Source organism: Salvelinus fontinalis, chromosome 31 (genome assembly GCF_029448725.1).
Source record: "Salvelinus fontinalis isolate EN_2023a chromosome 31, ASM2944872v1, whole genome shotgun sequence".
NCBI lineage: Eukaryota > Metazoa > Chordata > Actinopteri > Salmoniformes > Salmonidae > Salvelinus > Salvelinus fontinalis.
In genome coordinates this window covers 27407882-27425484 of record NC_074695.1, presented here as the reverse complement: position 1 = coordinate 27425484, position 17603 = coordinate 27407882, and the positions used below count along the sequence as shown (strand labels likewise).

Genomic DNA, 17603 nt, shown 5'->3' with positions numbered 1-17603 from the left:
ACCTCAAACACATAAACACCACACACACACACACACCAAACACAAACACACCACACAGCCAGACACACACACACACACACACAGACACACACACACCAAACACATACACACCAAACACACACTCACCACGCACATACGCAAACGTTTGTTTTACTATCATTGTGGGGACCAAACAATTGATTCCCATTCAAAACCCTAATTCAAACTCTAATTGTAATCCTAACCCTAAACCTATGCCCTAACCCTAAATCTAACCCTAATTGGAATCCTAACCCTAAACCTAAACCTATCCCCTAACCCTAACCCTAATTATAACCCTAACTGTAATCCTAATCCTAAACCTAATCCCTAAGCCTAAAATAGCCTTTATCATTGTGGGGACCAGAATTGTCCTTGTTTTGCTATTCTTATGAGGACATCTGGTCCCCTCAAGGATAGTACAACCAAAAACACACACACACACACACACACACACACACACACACACACACACACACACACACACACACACACACACACACACACACACACACACACACACACACACACACACACACACACACACACACTGATACATGCAATTGTACAATCCCAACACTTCAAATTGACATCCCCTTCCATTACACACACACTCTCACACACTCTGAGAGTGTACACAGTTGTAGAGGATGTTACCACTTCAGCAGAGTGAGAGTAAGAGGCCCATTAGCATCCTGGCTCATAGAGCAGTAGCTCTTGCAGGTAGCCTAGTGGTTAGAGCGTTGGGCTACCAAAGACTACATACCGGGTGTGCCATCTACCTACAGTAGCTGTGTTGACTGATTTAGAGGCTGTGCTTTTTTCACTCTTACTGCTAGCCTCAGCTCCTGTTGCCTCATGAAGGCAGTCACACACCACACACCACACACACACACACCAAATGGAGCTTCCACTGGGGTTATTTTGACTACCCTCCCTCCCCCAAGATTGTTCTCTCCACCCTTTCTCCACCCTTTAACTTTGTAGTTGGTAGTTATTTTAACACCCCTCTATCCCCCACTGTCTCCCCCAGGCTCTTCTCCCCCCTCCCTCTGTGAGTCTCCTGGTAGCTCCACCTGGCACCTCTCTTGTAGACACACCTCTGCTAAAAACACACTGCTTGTTATTCTCTACAGCAGTTAGCTAGTTGTTTTTCCCCCCTCATCAGACAGACGCAGTGAGCTCTCTCTCTCTCCAGGTTCATTTCCTCTCCATCTACTCCTGTTTCATCCCTGCTTACCTCCCTGGGGTTTCTCAGCCATGGCTCTCTGTTCTACACTGTTGTTTACACAGTGTCTTGATGACAGAGTACATCGTTGATCCATTAAACCAGGGGGAATGGACCCTTTTACAGTTGACTAATGAAGGAGGTTTTTTTTAGATGTTCTGCTTGGTCTAGAACACTCCGAACCCTTGTTTAGGAACAATTCAGCTTCTCTTCATTTTTGAAAAAGATGGATCATGGAAGTACATAGACAGATTGTTGTACAAAGGCACACTCAACCCTATATCAGAGGAACAGATTGTCCTCTGCGTTGCCTAGCTAACATTCAGAGAGCTGGGTAGAACCAAGATATGCTCTGTTTTGCTGGGCTGACCTATATTCTCTGTCAGAGGCATCTGAGGCGTGTGTGTGATGGTGATGGTGTTCACCCGTAGTCTGGCATCTGTTCTGTTTGCTCCACTCTCGGCATCTCGGGCGAGTGGAAGGAACCATCTCTCAGGAACCCGGGGGGTTGGAGGAAGTGAGACTGAAATGGTGAGAGGGAGGTTTTAGTGTTCCCCATCGCAGCCTACAGCAGATACAATATGAGACTGACATTTATCTCCATTAAAAACGGATGCAGTCTCCTAGTTGTCTTTGTACGACCCAAATGTTGAATTAGAAAGGGATGGAGGCATCCGCAGTTGTACTGTATATAAACCATAGCCGAAGGCTCTCTCTAGCTTGTGTCATCCCCCTGTATGAGATCCGTTAGTCCACCCCCCCCACCACTGAGACTGTTCCATAGTGGCTCCTTGGTTCCACAATACTGTTCTTGACAAATGGAGATGGCTTAGAAGTAGTTTCTCTACTCACTGCAGGGCAAACCTTGCATTCTTTTCCATACAGTGTGTTTTGCTTGACTGCTGGTGTGCATCGGGTATGTCAAAGAAAGTCGAGAGAAGCAAGTTGAGGGAGGGAAGAAATAGAAATGAAATTATTTCCAGTGCTCTGAGGACCCGGTCGGCACTGTAGACCCAGAGCCAAATCAGATATTGCAGGAGGAAGTGCAGCGAGAGCGAGCACAGAGAAAAGGCCCCTGCCCTCATCTAGGGGCTGTCATAATGAAATGCTTATGACTGGGGTTGTGAGAACAAGAGCTAGGCAGTAGTCTGGAGACCACTACACCAGAGGCCCTGTGATTGGTCCTTGTCCCCCCTCACCGGCCCTGGGTCCCAACGACCTGCTAAGTTCCTCCACCTCTGGGCCAGCCTGGTTTCCCCCTTCACAGCCCTCTAGAGGGTTACTACCATGGCCATGCCTTGCCACTCTTGGCACAGCAATCCCCTCAGGGATAATAGGGCTGCTGTGGGGGGCTGGTGGAGGCTGCTGGTGGGGCCTGCGAGCCCTGCTGTATGTAGGCTAGCTCTGGAGCTTTGTTTTCTCTGCCTGCCCTAGATCCACATAAAATAAGTTCCATCTGTGTGCGAATGAATTACATAGACTTTTATGAAGTGCTATGACAGGGAAGGAATGGAAAGATGGATTGGGAGAGGTCAGGGGATATGCTGATGACCTAGTGCAGGGTTGCCCAACTGGAGGGCCAAATCGGGTGATTTTATTTACATTTACATTACATTTAAGTCATTTAGCAGACGCTCTTATCCAGAGCGACTTACAAATTGGTGCATTCACCATTCATTTGGCCGCCCGAGTTTCCTGATAATCTTATAATAGAGACATATATGTGATCATATACAAATGTAAGCAAGGTTTGAAATGATTGTTTTAGTCAAATATTATATCTGTTTGGGCTTCTTGCGGTCAATTTGCAGTCTACAAATTATTTGTAATTATATTCCGGCCCCCTGACCATTGTCACGTTCCTGACCTATTTTCCCTTGTTTTGTATTTATTTAGTTGGTCAGGGCGTGAGTTGGGTGGGTTGTCTATGTGTTATTTTCTATGTTGGGATTTTGTGTTCGGCCTGGTATGATTCTCAATCAGAGGCAGCTGTCAATCGTTGTCCCTGATTGAGAATCATACTTAGGCAGCCTGGGTTTCACGTGTGTTTTGTGGGTGTTTGTTGCCGTGTTAGTGTTTTCACCACACGGTACTGTTTCGGTTTTCTGCACTTCGTTTATTGTTTTGTATTTCAGTGTTCAGTTTCGGTTTTAATAAATCATCATGAGAACGAACCACTCTGCATATTGGTCCGATCCTTCTCGCCTCTCCTCGTCCGATGAGGAGGACAAAATAGACAAACGTTACAACCATCCACTCAAGAAAAAATCGCCCCGCGGCTGGATCTAGTGGATGATCCCTGACCTAGAGGATGTGAGCGTTGGTTAGCGGGGGTCCAGTCTCTGCTGCAGCTGGAGTTGTTTTAATCAGAGAGCTGGTTCCTCTTTCCTCTGTAGGTCAGCTTCCTCATCAACCTCTCATCCCTTCCTTCACTCTACTCTCCTGTCCACCACAGAACATCCCTTCTTAATGAAGATACAACTCAATCACAACACAAACACCACAGCAGCTACTAGAAGCCTAATAACTGTACATTCAGCTGCAGCATGTAACCTACTTTTGGTTCTTTGAGCCTTGCTCTCATTGTCACAAAACTGCATCGCCGAGACTCATGTTTCAGAGTGTCTGTTGCATGCCATGCCAAGACGCTGCTGTGTTCCCTGCCATCAGGGGACGGCCGACTGGCACGGCCGGGCAGACATGGGCAGTGTTGAGGACTGAGTGGTGGCAGTGCTGGTTGCCCCCTCCATCTCATTAATTAGCCAGTGATTGGGTTCAATCAGATGCAGATCTCCACTTCTAAGGACCGCATATCAAAGGCAGGAGTCTAGCGGATAGCTGCTGTATTATGCACGGGAAGACCTAGTTATGTCAAGAGCAGCAGCGAGCGGAGCTGTGGTTGTAGTGGCAGAGCGGGGAGATGGCAGCGGGGATGACTGGCGCAGGAGAAACTCTACCCATCGGGCTCTGAAAGATTAAAGAGGGTTTAGGCTGAGACATGCCAGCCAGTCCCAGAGGACCACCGCTACAAGGGGAGAACAGATGCAGCCATGATGAAGGAGGGAGCTTCAAACAGAGGGAGGGAGAGGGAGCGGGGGTGTATTCATGCCTTTCTCTGTCTCTCATACAGAAAAGGGCCTCTTGTTATTTTCTTATTATTAATGACAGACTCCAGCAGAGGCGGGCGTCAGGCCCAGGTTGTAACATGCTACCATAGGGCTACAGTACTGTGTCCGTCTGTCTGTCTGCTTTATACCTGTCTCGCAGATGTGGCTGAATGTGTGTGTAGGTAAGTAGGAGTGTGTGTGCATGTGTGTGTGTGTGTGTGTGTGTGTGTGTGTGTGTGTGTGTGTGTGTGTGTGTGTGTGTGTGTGTGTGTGTGTGTGTGTGTGTGTGTGTGTGTGTGTGTGTGTGTGTACAGAGGAGGTGATGAGGAGGAGATGCAGACTGTGCCGTCAGCAAGTGTGTGTGATACTCTGGATGCCCTCCAGAAAGGAAGGGTCACACACAGACAGTGGTACCAGGTCTCATCATTATATAACACAGACTGAGACAGACAGTGGTACCAGGTCTCATCATTATATAACACAGACTGAGACAGACAGTAGTACCAGGTTTCATCATTATATAACACAGACTGAGACAGACAGTGGTACCAGGTCTCATCATTATATAACACAGACTGAGACAGACAGTGGTACCAGGTCTCATCATTATATAACACAGACTGAGACAGACAGTAGTACCAGGTCTCATCATTATATAACACAGACTGAGACAGACAGTGGTACCAGGTCTCATCATTATATAACACAGACTGAGACAGACAGTGGTACCAGGTCTCATCATTATATAACACAGACTGAGACAGACAGTGGTACCAGGTCTCATCATTATATAACACAGACTGAGACAGACAGTAGTACCAGGTCTCATCATTATATAACACAGACTGAGACAGACAGTGGTACCAGGTCTCATCATTATATAACACAGACTGAGACAGACAGTAGTACCAGGTCTCATCATTATATAACACAGACTGAGACAGACAGTGGTACCAGGTCTCATCATTATATAACACAGACTGAGACAGACAGTGGTACCAGGTCTCATCATTATATAACACAGACTGAGACAGACAGTGGTACCAGGTCTCATCATTATATAACACAGACTGAGACAGACAGTGGTACCAGGTCTCATCATTATATAACACAGACTGAGACAGACAGTGGTACCAGGTCTCATCATTATATAACACAGACTGAGACAGACAGTGGTACCAGGTCTCATCATTATATAACACAGACTGAGACAGACAGTGGTACCAGGTCTCATCATTATATAACACAGACTGAGACAGACAGTGGTACCAGGTCTCATCATTATATAACACAGACTGAGACAGACAGTGGTACCAGGTCTCATCATTATATAACACAGACTGAGACAGACAGTGGTACCAGGTCTCATCATTATATAACACAGACTGAGACAGACAGTGGTACCAGGTCTCATCATTATATAACACAGACTGAGACAGACAGTGGTACCAGGTCTCATCATTATATAACACAGACTGAGACAGACAGTGGTACCAGGTCTCATCATTATATAACACAGACTGAGACAGACAGTGGTACCAGGTCTCATCATTATATAACACAGACTGAGACAGACAGTAGTACCAGGTTTCATCATTATATAACACAGACTGAGACAGACAGTAGTATCAGGTTTCATCATTATATAACACAGACTGAGACAGACAGTAGTACCAGGTCTCATCATTATATAACACAGACTGAGACAGACAGTAGTACCAGGTCTCATCATTATATAACACAGACTGAGACAGACAGTAGTACCAGGTCTCATCATTATATAACACAGACTGAGACAGACAGTAGTACCAGGTCTCATCATTATATAACACAGACTGAGACAGACAGTGGTACCAGGTCTCATTATTATATCTGATGTCTAACAGTGGGCGTGATCAGTTTAATAACCATGTACAATGGTTGATGTTTTTGGCTCATTGAATTGAACAGGTGTGGTAAAATACTGATAAACATTCAGTGGGCTTAGGGGCTACGAGTGTGGATTTCAGCAAGCTGTGTTGATGATTTGCTCATTGCAAAGGATTTTGAAATGTGTCACAATTGTTACATTTGTTCTGTAAGTGAAAAATATTATGATAGTCAAAACAGAGGGAGAAAGTGACAAAATATTGACTATTAGACTTGAGCTCTGCCTTGGTATTGATCATCATGCCTTCCCATTATCCTCTCTACAGCCCATGGTGCCACACAGCACATCACTGGGAGCTTAATGAAATTGGTTCCAGTCTCATCTGGAAAGTGCCCCTGTTTGATTTCATTAGCCTAATGTCTCTCTGTGCCCCTCTCCAAGCCAGAGTAAATAGATTTCCAACAACTGGGATTTGAAGGGTCAGTGGTTGCTGTAGTGTCTGGCATGGACACAGGACAGGCAGGGAGGGAAGGAGGGAGATCTCATGACAAAGCACCTGTCAATCATTTGTCTTAATCTCCGCAGGTATTTCCTGCCCGGGGTTGTGTTGCATGGCAACCACAACGCTGGCTTCCTGTACAGATAGTCAGAATGCCCCTCCCCCTGCACCGCCCCTGCCATCGCTCCACTCCACTCCAGTCTAATCTAATGGAAGATACCAGCAGTGGAATGAGCTTGACTTTTGACCCCTGATGGAGATCCAATCCCAGAAGGAACACTTGACACTGGCCATCATACTACTGCTGTGTTATAGCGCGTGCATCCCTTCCTATCATCCTCCCACTACTGACCTACTCTGATGTGGTTATGTCACTAGCAGACAGTCGTGATGCTCTGGAACTGCACTAGACAGTAAGGTTTGTCTGAGGCTGTGTTTGGTTGGCGTGCGAGCAGCCAAGGTGTGACCTGCTGGTGACCTCCAGGGAAGATGGCTCTGTCCTACCCTGTCCCTCCCACTCCAATAAAACTGATTGAGGAGGGATGTACACTAAGGCAGTGTTTCCCAACCCTGGTCCCCCAGTACCACAACAGTACACATTATCATTGTAACCCTGGTCCCCCAGTACCACAACAGTACACATTATCATTGTAACCCTGGTCCCCCAGTACCACAACAGTACACATTATCATTGTAACCCTGGTCCCCCAGTACCACAACAGTACACATTATCATTGTAACCCTGGTCCCCCAGTACCACAACAGTACACATTATCATTGTAACCCTGGTCCCCCAGTACCACAACAGTACACATTATCATTGTAACCCTGGTCCCCCAGTACCACAACAGTACACATTATCATTGTAACCCTGGACAAACACACCTCATTCAGCTCATTGATTAGTTGAATTTTTATTTAACTAGGCAAGTCAGTTAAGAACAAATTCTTATTTTCAATGACAGCCTAGGAACAGTGGGTTAACTGCCTGTTCAGGGGCAGAATGACAGATTTGTACCTTGTCAGCTCAGGGATTTCGGTTACTAGTCCAACACTCTAACCTCTAGGCTACCCTGCCACCCCATGAGGTGTGAGGAGGGACAGGGTAGGACAGAGCCAGGTTACCCATCCCTCTTCCCTGAGGTGTGTTTGTCCAGGGTTCCAATAAAAATGTGAGCTATTGGGGGTACTGGAGGACCAGGGTCGAGAAACACTGACCTAAGGAACACCTGCATTGGACAACTGTACTTACTGTCAGTGTGAGGTTCATAACATTGAGATGGGGAGATTTCCTTTACTCTATGTGTATGTACATGTGTATGTGTATGTGTGTGTGTGTGTGTGTGTGTGTGTGTGTGTGTGTGTGTGTGTGTGTGTGTGTGTGTGTGTGTGTGTGTGTGTGTGTGTGTGTGTGTGTGTGTGTTCTTCTGTGAGTGATCCTGTGCTTCTGTGAGTGATCCTGTGTGTGTGTGTGTGTGTGCTTCTCCAAGCGATAAGGACGTTAGGGTAAAGAAAGGACTGTGCTGACGTGGAGCGTTGGAGGTGGCTGTCTGGACCAGCAGAGCAGTGCTATGACCTCTCCTTGTGATTGAGCGCCAGTGACATGGTATCTACTGTGGGGACAACAGCAATAAGCCTCAACGGGGCTGTAGCACTGTGGTCACTCGGCTGCACATGCCGCTCGCCGCATTTAAAGCCTTCAGCCCGGGAGGAATTGAATTTGTTGTTATTTTTGCCCACCGTCCTCCCCACTTCATATCTCTCGACACCTTTATGAGGCGAGACTGACTTGAACGCAGTGAATTTCTCCAATCTCCCTCTCGCTCTTGCAAAACTCCTGGCTCGTGTCCAAGAGGCTATTGTTTGAGAAATCTGTGGAGCGCTCTCCTCTCTCAGCATGGCCCTGGCTGTGTGTGTGTGTATGTGTGTGTATGTGTGTGTGTGTGTGTGTGTGTGTGTGTGTGTGTATGTGTGTGTATGTGTGTGTGTGTGTGTGTGTGTGTGTGTGTGTGTGTGTGTGTGTGTGTGTGTGTGTGTGTGTGTATGTGTGTGTATGTGTGTGTGTGTGTGTGTGCGTGTGCGTGTGCGTGTGTGTGTGTGTGCACAGGAGACGTGTGCTCAGACCACTTACAGAATATTGAAATAATGAAATATCTTTACGCTACAATTGTAGAGCTAGAAACCTTGATCCTATAGTAAATGGATTGGAGTAGGCCATTTATTCCCATCATAGGACATGCATCATACTCAATTATTAGCTTGGCTAATTGTTAACCATAGGGGTCCCTCTTAAGTAAGATTAGAGGGGGAAGGGGGGGTGACATATTCCCTCAGAGCCATTCCTTGTGTAGAATATTCAAATCAAATCAAATTGTATTTGTCACATGCGCCGAATACAACAGGTACACAACAGGAAATGCTTACTTACAAGGCCTTAACCAACAATGCAATTTTAAGGAAATACCAAAAAAAAGTAAGAGATAAGAATAACAAATAATTAAAGAGCAGCAGTAAATAACAATAGCTGGGCTATATACAGGGTGTAACGGTACATAGTCAATGTGTCAATGTTCAGGGGCACTGGTGTCGAGTTAATTGAGGTAATTATGTACATGTAGGTAGAGTTATTAAAGTGGCTATGCGTAGATAATAACAGAGAGTAGCAGCAGCGTGGGGGGAGGTCAATGCAAAAGTCTGGGTAGCCATTTGATTAGCTGTTCAGAAGTCTTATGGCTTGGGGGTAGAAGCTGTTTAGAAGCCTCTTGTACCTAGACTTGGCGTCCCGGTACCGCTTGCCGTGCAGTAGCAGAGAGAACAGTCTATGACTAGGGTGGCTGGACTAGGGTGACAAGTTTTAGGGCCTTCCTCTGACACTGGTATAGAGGTCCTGGATGGCAGGAAGCTTGGCACCGGTGATGTACTGGGCCGTACGCACTACCCTCTGTAGTGCCTTCTGGTCGGAGGCCGAGCAGTTGCCATACCAGGCAGTGATGCAACCCGTCAGGATGCTCTCGATGGTGCAGCTGTAAAACCTTTTGAGGATCTGAGGACCATGCCAAATCTTTTCAGTCTCCTGAGGGGGAATAGGTTTTGTCGTACCCTCTTCACGACTGTCTTGGTGCGCTTGGACCATGTTAGTTTGTTGGTGATGTGGACACCAAGGAACTTGAAGTTCTCAACCTGCTCCACTACAGCCCCGTCGATGAGAATGGGAGCGTGCTCTGTCCTCCTTTTCCTGTAGTCCACAATCATCTCCTTTGTCTTGATCACGTTGAGGGAGAGGTTGTTGTCCTGGCACCACATGGCTGTGTCTCTGACCTCCTCCCTATAGGCTGTCTCGTCGTTGTCGGTGATCAGGCCTACTGTTGTGTCATCGGCAAACTTAATGATGGTGTTGGAGTCGTGCCTGGCCATGCAGTCATCAGTGAACAGGGAGTACAGGAGGGGACTGAGTACGCACCCCTGAGGGTCCCCCGTGTTAAGGATCAGCGAGGTGGATGTGTTGTTACCTACACTTTACACCTGGGGATGGCCCGTCAGGAAGTCCAGGATCCAGTTGCAGAGGGAGGTGTTTAGTCTCAGAGTCCTTAGCTTAGTGATGAGCTTTGAGGGCACTATGGTGTTGAACGCTGAGCTGTAGTCAATGAATAGCATTCTCACATAGGTGTTCCTTTTGTCCAGGTGGGAAAGGGCAGTGTGGAGTGCAATAGAGATTGCATCATCTGTGGATCTGTTGGGGCAGTATGCAAATTGGAGTGGGTCTAGGGTTTCTGGGATAATGGTGTTGATGTGAGCCATGACCAGCCTTTCAAAGCATTTCATGGCTACAGATGTGAGTGCTATGGGTTGGTAGTCATTTAGGCAGGTTACCTTAGTGTTCTTGGGCACAGGGACTATGGTGGTCTGCTTGATGTTGGTATGTTGGTATTACAGACTCAGACAAGGAGAAGTTGAAAATGTCATTGAAGACATTTGCCAGTTGGTCAGCGCATGCTCGGAGTACACGTCCTGGTAATCTGTCTGGCCCAGAGGCCTTGTGAATGTTGAGCTGTTTAAAGGTCTTACTCACATCGGCTGAGGAGAGTGTGATCACACAGTCATCTGGAACAGTTGAGGCTCTCATGCATTTTTCAGTGTATCTTACCTCGAAGCGAGCATAGAAGTTATTTAGCTTGTCTGATAGGCTTGTGTCACTGGGCAGTTCTCGGCCGTGCTTCCCTTTGTAGTCTGTAATAGTTTGCAAGCTCTTCCTTATCCGACGAGCGTTGGAGCCGGTGTAGTACGATTCGATCTTAGTCCTGTATTGACGTTTTTCCCTGTTTGATGGTTCGTCGGAGGGCGTAGTGGGAATTCTTATAGGCTTGCGGGTTAGAGTCCCGCTCATTGAAAGCGACAGCTCTACCCTTTAGCTCAGTGCGAATGTTGCCTGTAATCCATGGCTTCTGGTTGGGGTATGTACGTACAGTCGCTGTGGGGACGACGTCCTCGATGCACTTATTGATGAAGCCAGTGAGGAGTATGGTGTACTCCTCAATGCCATCGGAAGAATCCCGTACATATACATATCCCCACATATTTAGTCTGTGCTAGCAAAACAGTCCTGGAGTTTAGCATCTTCTTCATCTGACCACTTTTTATAGACCGAATCACTGGTGCTTCCTGCTTTAATTTGAGCTTGGAATCAGGAGGATAGAGTTATGGTCAGATTTGCCAAATGGAGGGCAAGGGAGAGCTTTGTGGAGTAAAGGTGGTCTAGAATTTTTGTCCCTCTTGTTGCACATTTAACATGCTGATAGAAATTAGGTAAAACTGATTTAAGTTTCCCTGTATTAATGTCACCGGCCACTAGGAGCACCGCCGCTGGATGAGCGGTTTCCTGTTTGCTTATGGCAAAATACAGCTAATTGAATGCGGTTTTAGTGCCCGCCTCTGTCTGTGGTGGTATGTAGACAGCTGTTGTTTACATAAATGCATATGCCCCCGCCCCGTGTCTTACTTTAGGCTGCTAGTAACAGAGTGAGAAGTTTGAGTAGGTTAGTGCAGACGGAGTACAGTATGAATCAGGGGAGAGGAAAGAGGCGCCTTAAGTTTCCTCATTTGTTCCCCCTCTCCCTACTTCTCCTGAAGAGTATTTGCTGATCCTAGTTTGGTAGCCTCTCTCTGGAAGAGAGTGAAGAGAGGGAGAGAAAAAGAAAAGAGAAAGAGCAGGAGAGAGAGATAGGATGCAGTGTCCTTGGTATTATCAGCGTTGGCCCGCTAGCTCTTGAATGAGACTCGTCCTATAGGGAGAAGGAGGGAGCCACACTACCACAAATCACAGGCCTGCTAGCCTCTTTATCATCCCCTTCTGCCTTCTTCCTCCTGCACAGTCTACTGGATGACCCCTGACTGCGGTGCCCCTCTGGAGGATGCTACACACAACACAGTTTTTGGGGAGACTGGAGTTTGAGACATACGGTGGCCTGATGGTCATGCTGCTCAGGCTTTGTGTCCTCCTGAACCACTTGATCCACATCACTTCCCTGTGCTGTACTGTGATACAAGCTTCAGGGCAGGACACCTTCCTAAAACTAAGAGCAGGCTGACTGATGTCAGAAGGCCTTTGGAAGTCAGTAGGTGGGGCGGGAGCTGGGGGGGTCTCCTCCGCTCTCCTCTTCTCTCCTACCCTCCCAGTCGAAGCCCCCTTCTATTAGTATTTAGTATTTATTGGGATCCCCTTAGCTGCCAAGACAGCAGCTACTCTTCCTGGGGTCCAAACAGGAATAAAACAATAAAAAAAAAAAAAAACAACAGTGTACATGATAAATAAAACAATTACAGCTCCACAAAACAACAGCCTGCATCATAAATAAAACAAAACATTGTACAAGACATTATTACATTTATTGTGTCTGAACTATCATTAAATGTGAATACTCATTTATATCAAATCAGTTCTCTAGGTTTAATTATTACGTGATTAACCTAATCATGTAAACGTTAATTAACTAGGAAGTCGGGGCACCATGGAAAATTTTGAGATTTATAGAGTTATAATTTTCCGAAAATAACTCTTCAGATATTTGAATATCTGATTAATTAGTCTTCTATGAATGAATTATTATTACCTTATCAGTTCTCATTACTGAACGTCGCAAACCCTTGGATATCTGCACGAACCCTAGCCTAAATCATGAATCAGCAATATACAAATTGGCGTAATTATTTATTTACTAACTAACTTAATAATCACACAGAATTATATAACAAACAAACAGTAGATATTTGGGTTACTACATGATACAAAGAAAAAGTCCCTAGCGGACGAAGCCGATATGACGGCTTGGTAGACAAAGGAAAGGGGTAGGGACTGAGAAAGAGCGGGAAAGACTAAATGGATTCACTACACACAGTTTAATTATATTCATTGAAATGTTAATCCTTTGCACTTGAACGGCCGCTCATTCGAGATTAATTGCAATGTATATATTTACACCCGTATGTCGTTTTTTGAATTGCCGGTCAGTCTGCTGGAGAGTCAGTTCATCAGAGAGTCTCTTCCCCATAAATCACAATGTCTTTAGTGGTTGTAGCTTTCTCCGCGGCTCTGGATAGTGTCTGTTGTAATGGTTACGTGAGGCGTACCATGTTCTTAGAATAGATGTGTCACGCCCTGACCATAGATTGCTTTGTATGTTTCTATTTTTAGTTTGGTCAGGGTGTGATGTGGGTGGGTATTCTATGTTGTAGGTCTAGGTTTTCTATTTCTATGTGTTTGGCCTGGTATGGTTCTCAATCAGAGGCAGCTGTCTATCGTTGTCTCTGATTGAGAGCCATACTTAGGTAGTCTGTTTTCCCACTTTTGTTTGTGGGTGGTTATTTTCTGTTTAGTGTTTTTCGTCACCTTACAGGACTGTTCGTTTGTCGTTTTTGTTGTTTTGTTCAGTGTTCAGTTGTTTATTAAAATAATGAACACTTACCACGCTGCGCTTTGGTCTTCACCTTCTTCCACCAACGACAATCGTGACCAGATGCTTCCGTGGTTGTCGGTATTCTCATACTAGACTTACTTAATTTCTAGCTGCAGACTAGTAATTATACGTCTAAGATTTGCTCTTATTCTGTAGTGATCGATAGTCTCAGAGTTTAACCATTTCCAGCCGTGTAGCCAAAACTATAGCTGTATGGTCTAATGATCTATAGAATTGTATCCATTCCAACGTGGGGACTCTGACTTAATGTACATTTTGTAGGAAGTGGGTTTTTTACTCTGTGGAAAAAGGGGCGGTTCTATGACACATGATGTAATTTCTGGGCTCATGGGGGTGTGGCCACTGACTAGTTAAAACTTTATAACTAAACAAGTATCTCGTTTAGAAGGCCAACGTGACATTACATCTTCTCACACATAGTTTCATATTCAATCATATATTTTCACAATATTTAGATGTAAACCTGACAGCTGGGAAATGTACACTTTAAGAGATACAGTTATGTGTGTTTCCTGTCCTTCATGAGATCACCAAATGAAACACACTCGACATGACTGTCCCTTAAGTGTCCACGGACCATTCCCACATTCTCAAAAGTAGAAATATTGTTTAGTTCTCCCAATTTGGGGATTAGGAGTTTTGAACACTTATTCTGGTAGACTCTCTCTCTCAATACTGCATGGCAGTTTCAACCAGGTATTTATGACCGTTGTAAAACCTGACGTGGTAGAGAGAGAGAGTGAGAAGGGGGGGGGGGTCACGATATACACCCAAAAGGCCACGTCGTGACACATTATTACTCTGTTATTACAAATGTACAATAAAATACTACAATATTACATTGTGTGTGTGTAGAGTGAGTGTGTTAGAGTGTGTGTGTGTGTGTAGAGTGAGTGTGTTAGAGTGTGTGTGTGTGTGTGTGTGTGTAGAGTGAGTGTGTTAGAGTGTGTGTGTGTGTGTAGAGTGTGGCCGTGAGGTGTTGTTTTATCCGTTTCTTTGTGGTGGGGTGGGGCTCCAGGTCTGGGTCTGGTGGAGATGATGGTAGTACTGGTGTCATCGGGCCCAGCCAGGTAATATCCTCCCTGGTGCCCAGGCAGAGTGGTAGACAGAAGGCAGGCCATTAATCAAGCTGACCTGGGACGTGGACCGAGTACATCATTAGAGCCTGAAATACAAGGGAACAGGGAGGTCACACTCCCCCGACCTCACATCAACATCAAATGGTGTGTGTGTGTGGGGGTGGCCGCTGTTGTTATTGTCCAAGTACCAGTTGATTTAGCACATTAGTCTCCCCTAACCAAGCCCTCCCCTTAAAATAGGGGTAGTAAGACCCAGTGCTGTGTGTTAGCTAAATGCCTGTATTATCCACTAGACCCTAAGCAGGGAGACTGCAGTGTCTGGTGATGATAGCTATAGCCAGGCAGGCAGGTCTCCAGTGGGACATAACAGACTCAGGAAGGAGACCGGCAGGCTGTTGCACTCTAAGGACAAACCCAACAGTAAATACAGTCAGTAATAGCTGCTACTGCTGCTTCTGCTGCTAGCCCCTGGCAACCAGTCAAACACATGAAAGGGCAACACAACTCTGATTGATTATTATTATTATACAAAGAGCTTCTACTGTACAGGGAGGCATTTCTGGAGGCAGAATAGTTGAATATGTATTTGACCTTTGTTTTGGTATTTTGAGTACCTGGTTCGACGTAGGTCGTTCTTATGCATCAGCCATTACAATGCTCAGATCATTATTTTGTAATAATAACAACATGGACAAACTGAGACTTAGTTGTGCAGAAATGGAACAGTAGGTCAGGACAGGGTATGTGTGTGTCTGTGCATTTGTTTGTGTGTGTGTTTGAGAGGAGAGAGAGCTTGAGTGTTTATGTGTGTGTGTGTGTGTGTGTGTGTGTGTGTGTGTGTGTGTGTGTGCGTGTGCGTGTGCGTGTGCGTGTGCGTGTGCGTGTGCGTGTGCGTGTGCGTGTGCGTGTGTGTGTGTGTGAGAAAGAGAGGAGAGTTTTCTCTCTGTAGTTTGGGGGGCAGAGTGCAGCAACAACAGCAGCAGCGTGTGGAGTTGTCTGATGATTTATGGTTGTGGAGCAGAAATGGACTGTCAGATTTACAGAGGCCTTTGGTTTCCTTTATGTTGTGGCTGGGAAGCTCCACAGTGCTCTATCATTCTGTCACTAACATTACACACAATCCACTTTTATTTGACAAGTCTCACCATTACAGAGACTATCTGCCATACTTCACTTTCTACCTGTTCTGCCTTCTTCCTATAGCATATGTACAGTAAAAGTATGGACTGTACTGAACTGACAGCTGTCCTGTGCTGTAAATGTACTGACGACAACTGTGTGTTTCAGATCCTGGTGAACTCTGTCAACCAACCTGCCATGCTGTATGAGAACGTGGCGGTGAACGAGGGGAGTCCCATCCACAGAGACCTGCTCTTCAGCCCAGACCACCAGCACATCTATGCTCTCACAGACAAACAGGTACAAGCTTGGCGCACACACACGCTGTGTGTAAAAACACACTATCACCAACAAACCCTCACATTTACACAAGCGTAAACGTTAAGTGCGCATGTGTGTTTGTGTGGGGTTTTTCTGTGTCAGACACTCCAGCTACTCTTTGTGATTGCTTCCGTTTGATTTCTAGCACTGAGCCAGCCCCCCTGCCCAACCCCCTCTCCACTCACAAATGTTCCTCCCCCAGTCAGCACCCCTCATCACAGGCAACGGAAAGGGGGTCTCTCTGTGATCCCCATTGATGGAATTAGTGTCCAAATCCCCCTCTTAACCAAATCACCAGCGGAAAGAGAAATCTCCCCTCTTCCCTAGTTATTTGTACCCTCTTCTCTTTCTCCCTTTCTCCCTGATCTCTCTGTTCTTTCATGTGGTTTCTCCCCTAAGCTCTAATTGGAGGGCCTCCTCTTGAACACTCATTAAAGACGTTTCCTCCATCATTACTGGGGGCTCCCCCCACCACCCCTCTATTCTTCCTCCCCTTCCCAGCCTCTCTCTCTTTATCAGAATAGAAGAGATGGAATTGGTTAGCAGGGTGGTGCGAGATTAGGGGCCACCAAGGCTTACCGCTAAGGATTCATCTCGGGGGTTTAAATTGAAGCGGCTTCTTCAAAATGCCCCTCTCACTCCTCTGGATTGCTATTTAACACCCCGTGGCCCCCTCTCCCCCTCCCTTCAGCCCCCCTCCCCCTCTCCTCCCAGCCCTTCTCTTGATGGCTATGCAGTATTACATTAATATATGTCAGAGCTGTATGTGTGTGTTTATGTCTCCTGGCTGCTCTGAGGCATAGTGACATGAGGTGACAGAAGTAAGGACTGCCTGGCTCTGTGACACCGCCTGGCTCTGTGACACTGCCTGTCTCTGTGACACTGCCTGGCTCTGTGATACCGCCTGTCTCTGTGACACTGCCTGGCTCTGTGACACCGCCTGGCTCTGTGACACTGCCTGACTCTGTGACACCCTGTGACACTCTATCTGAACAGGGATACGTTTTCCTGATAAGGCCTTACTTACGGGACAGACAGACAGGTTACCGTGCACTCCATCATAACACCGCCAAGCCTGCAGCCCCCCCCACACCCCACCCCCGACATCCCCAGAAACTGATGACTGAATATCAATAGCCATTTTCCATCAAATGATTTGGGAGGCGGGCTCCGTCCAAGCGTGACGGCCTCTGCCACAAACGCGGCGCCTGTCCTCGGGGGAATATCAGCCAGTGCCGTTTAACCTCCACGTTTGAGGGGTAGAGGAGGAGGAGAAAAACGGTAAATGAGGGGAAAAAGGAGAGGTAGAATAACCATAAAAATGTGTGGTGCACAATGCCTGTTATGTGACTCAGTGGATGGTGTATGTGAATTAAACCCAGAGCACTATT

The 17603-nt window shown here is 46.3% G+C and overlaps 1 protein-coding gene across 2 annotated transcripts in view; it reads left to right on the top strand.

Annotated features, from left to right (window-relative positions):
* Positions 1–17603, top strand: part of LOC129829965 (plexin-A1-like) — a 242380-nt gene that overhangs the window by 111071 nt on the left and 113706 nt on the right. For both annotated transcript variants that reach the window (XM_055892025.1, XM_055892024.1), the window contains exon 4: positions 16060–16191. In XM_055892025.1, coding sequence (XP_055748000.1) covers positions 16060–16191 — 132 coding nt within the window. The remainder of the gene's footprint in view (positions 1–16059; positions 16192–17603) is intronic.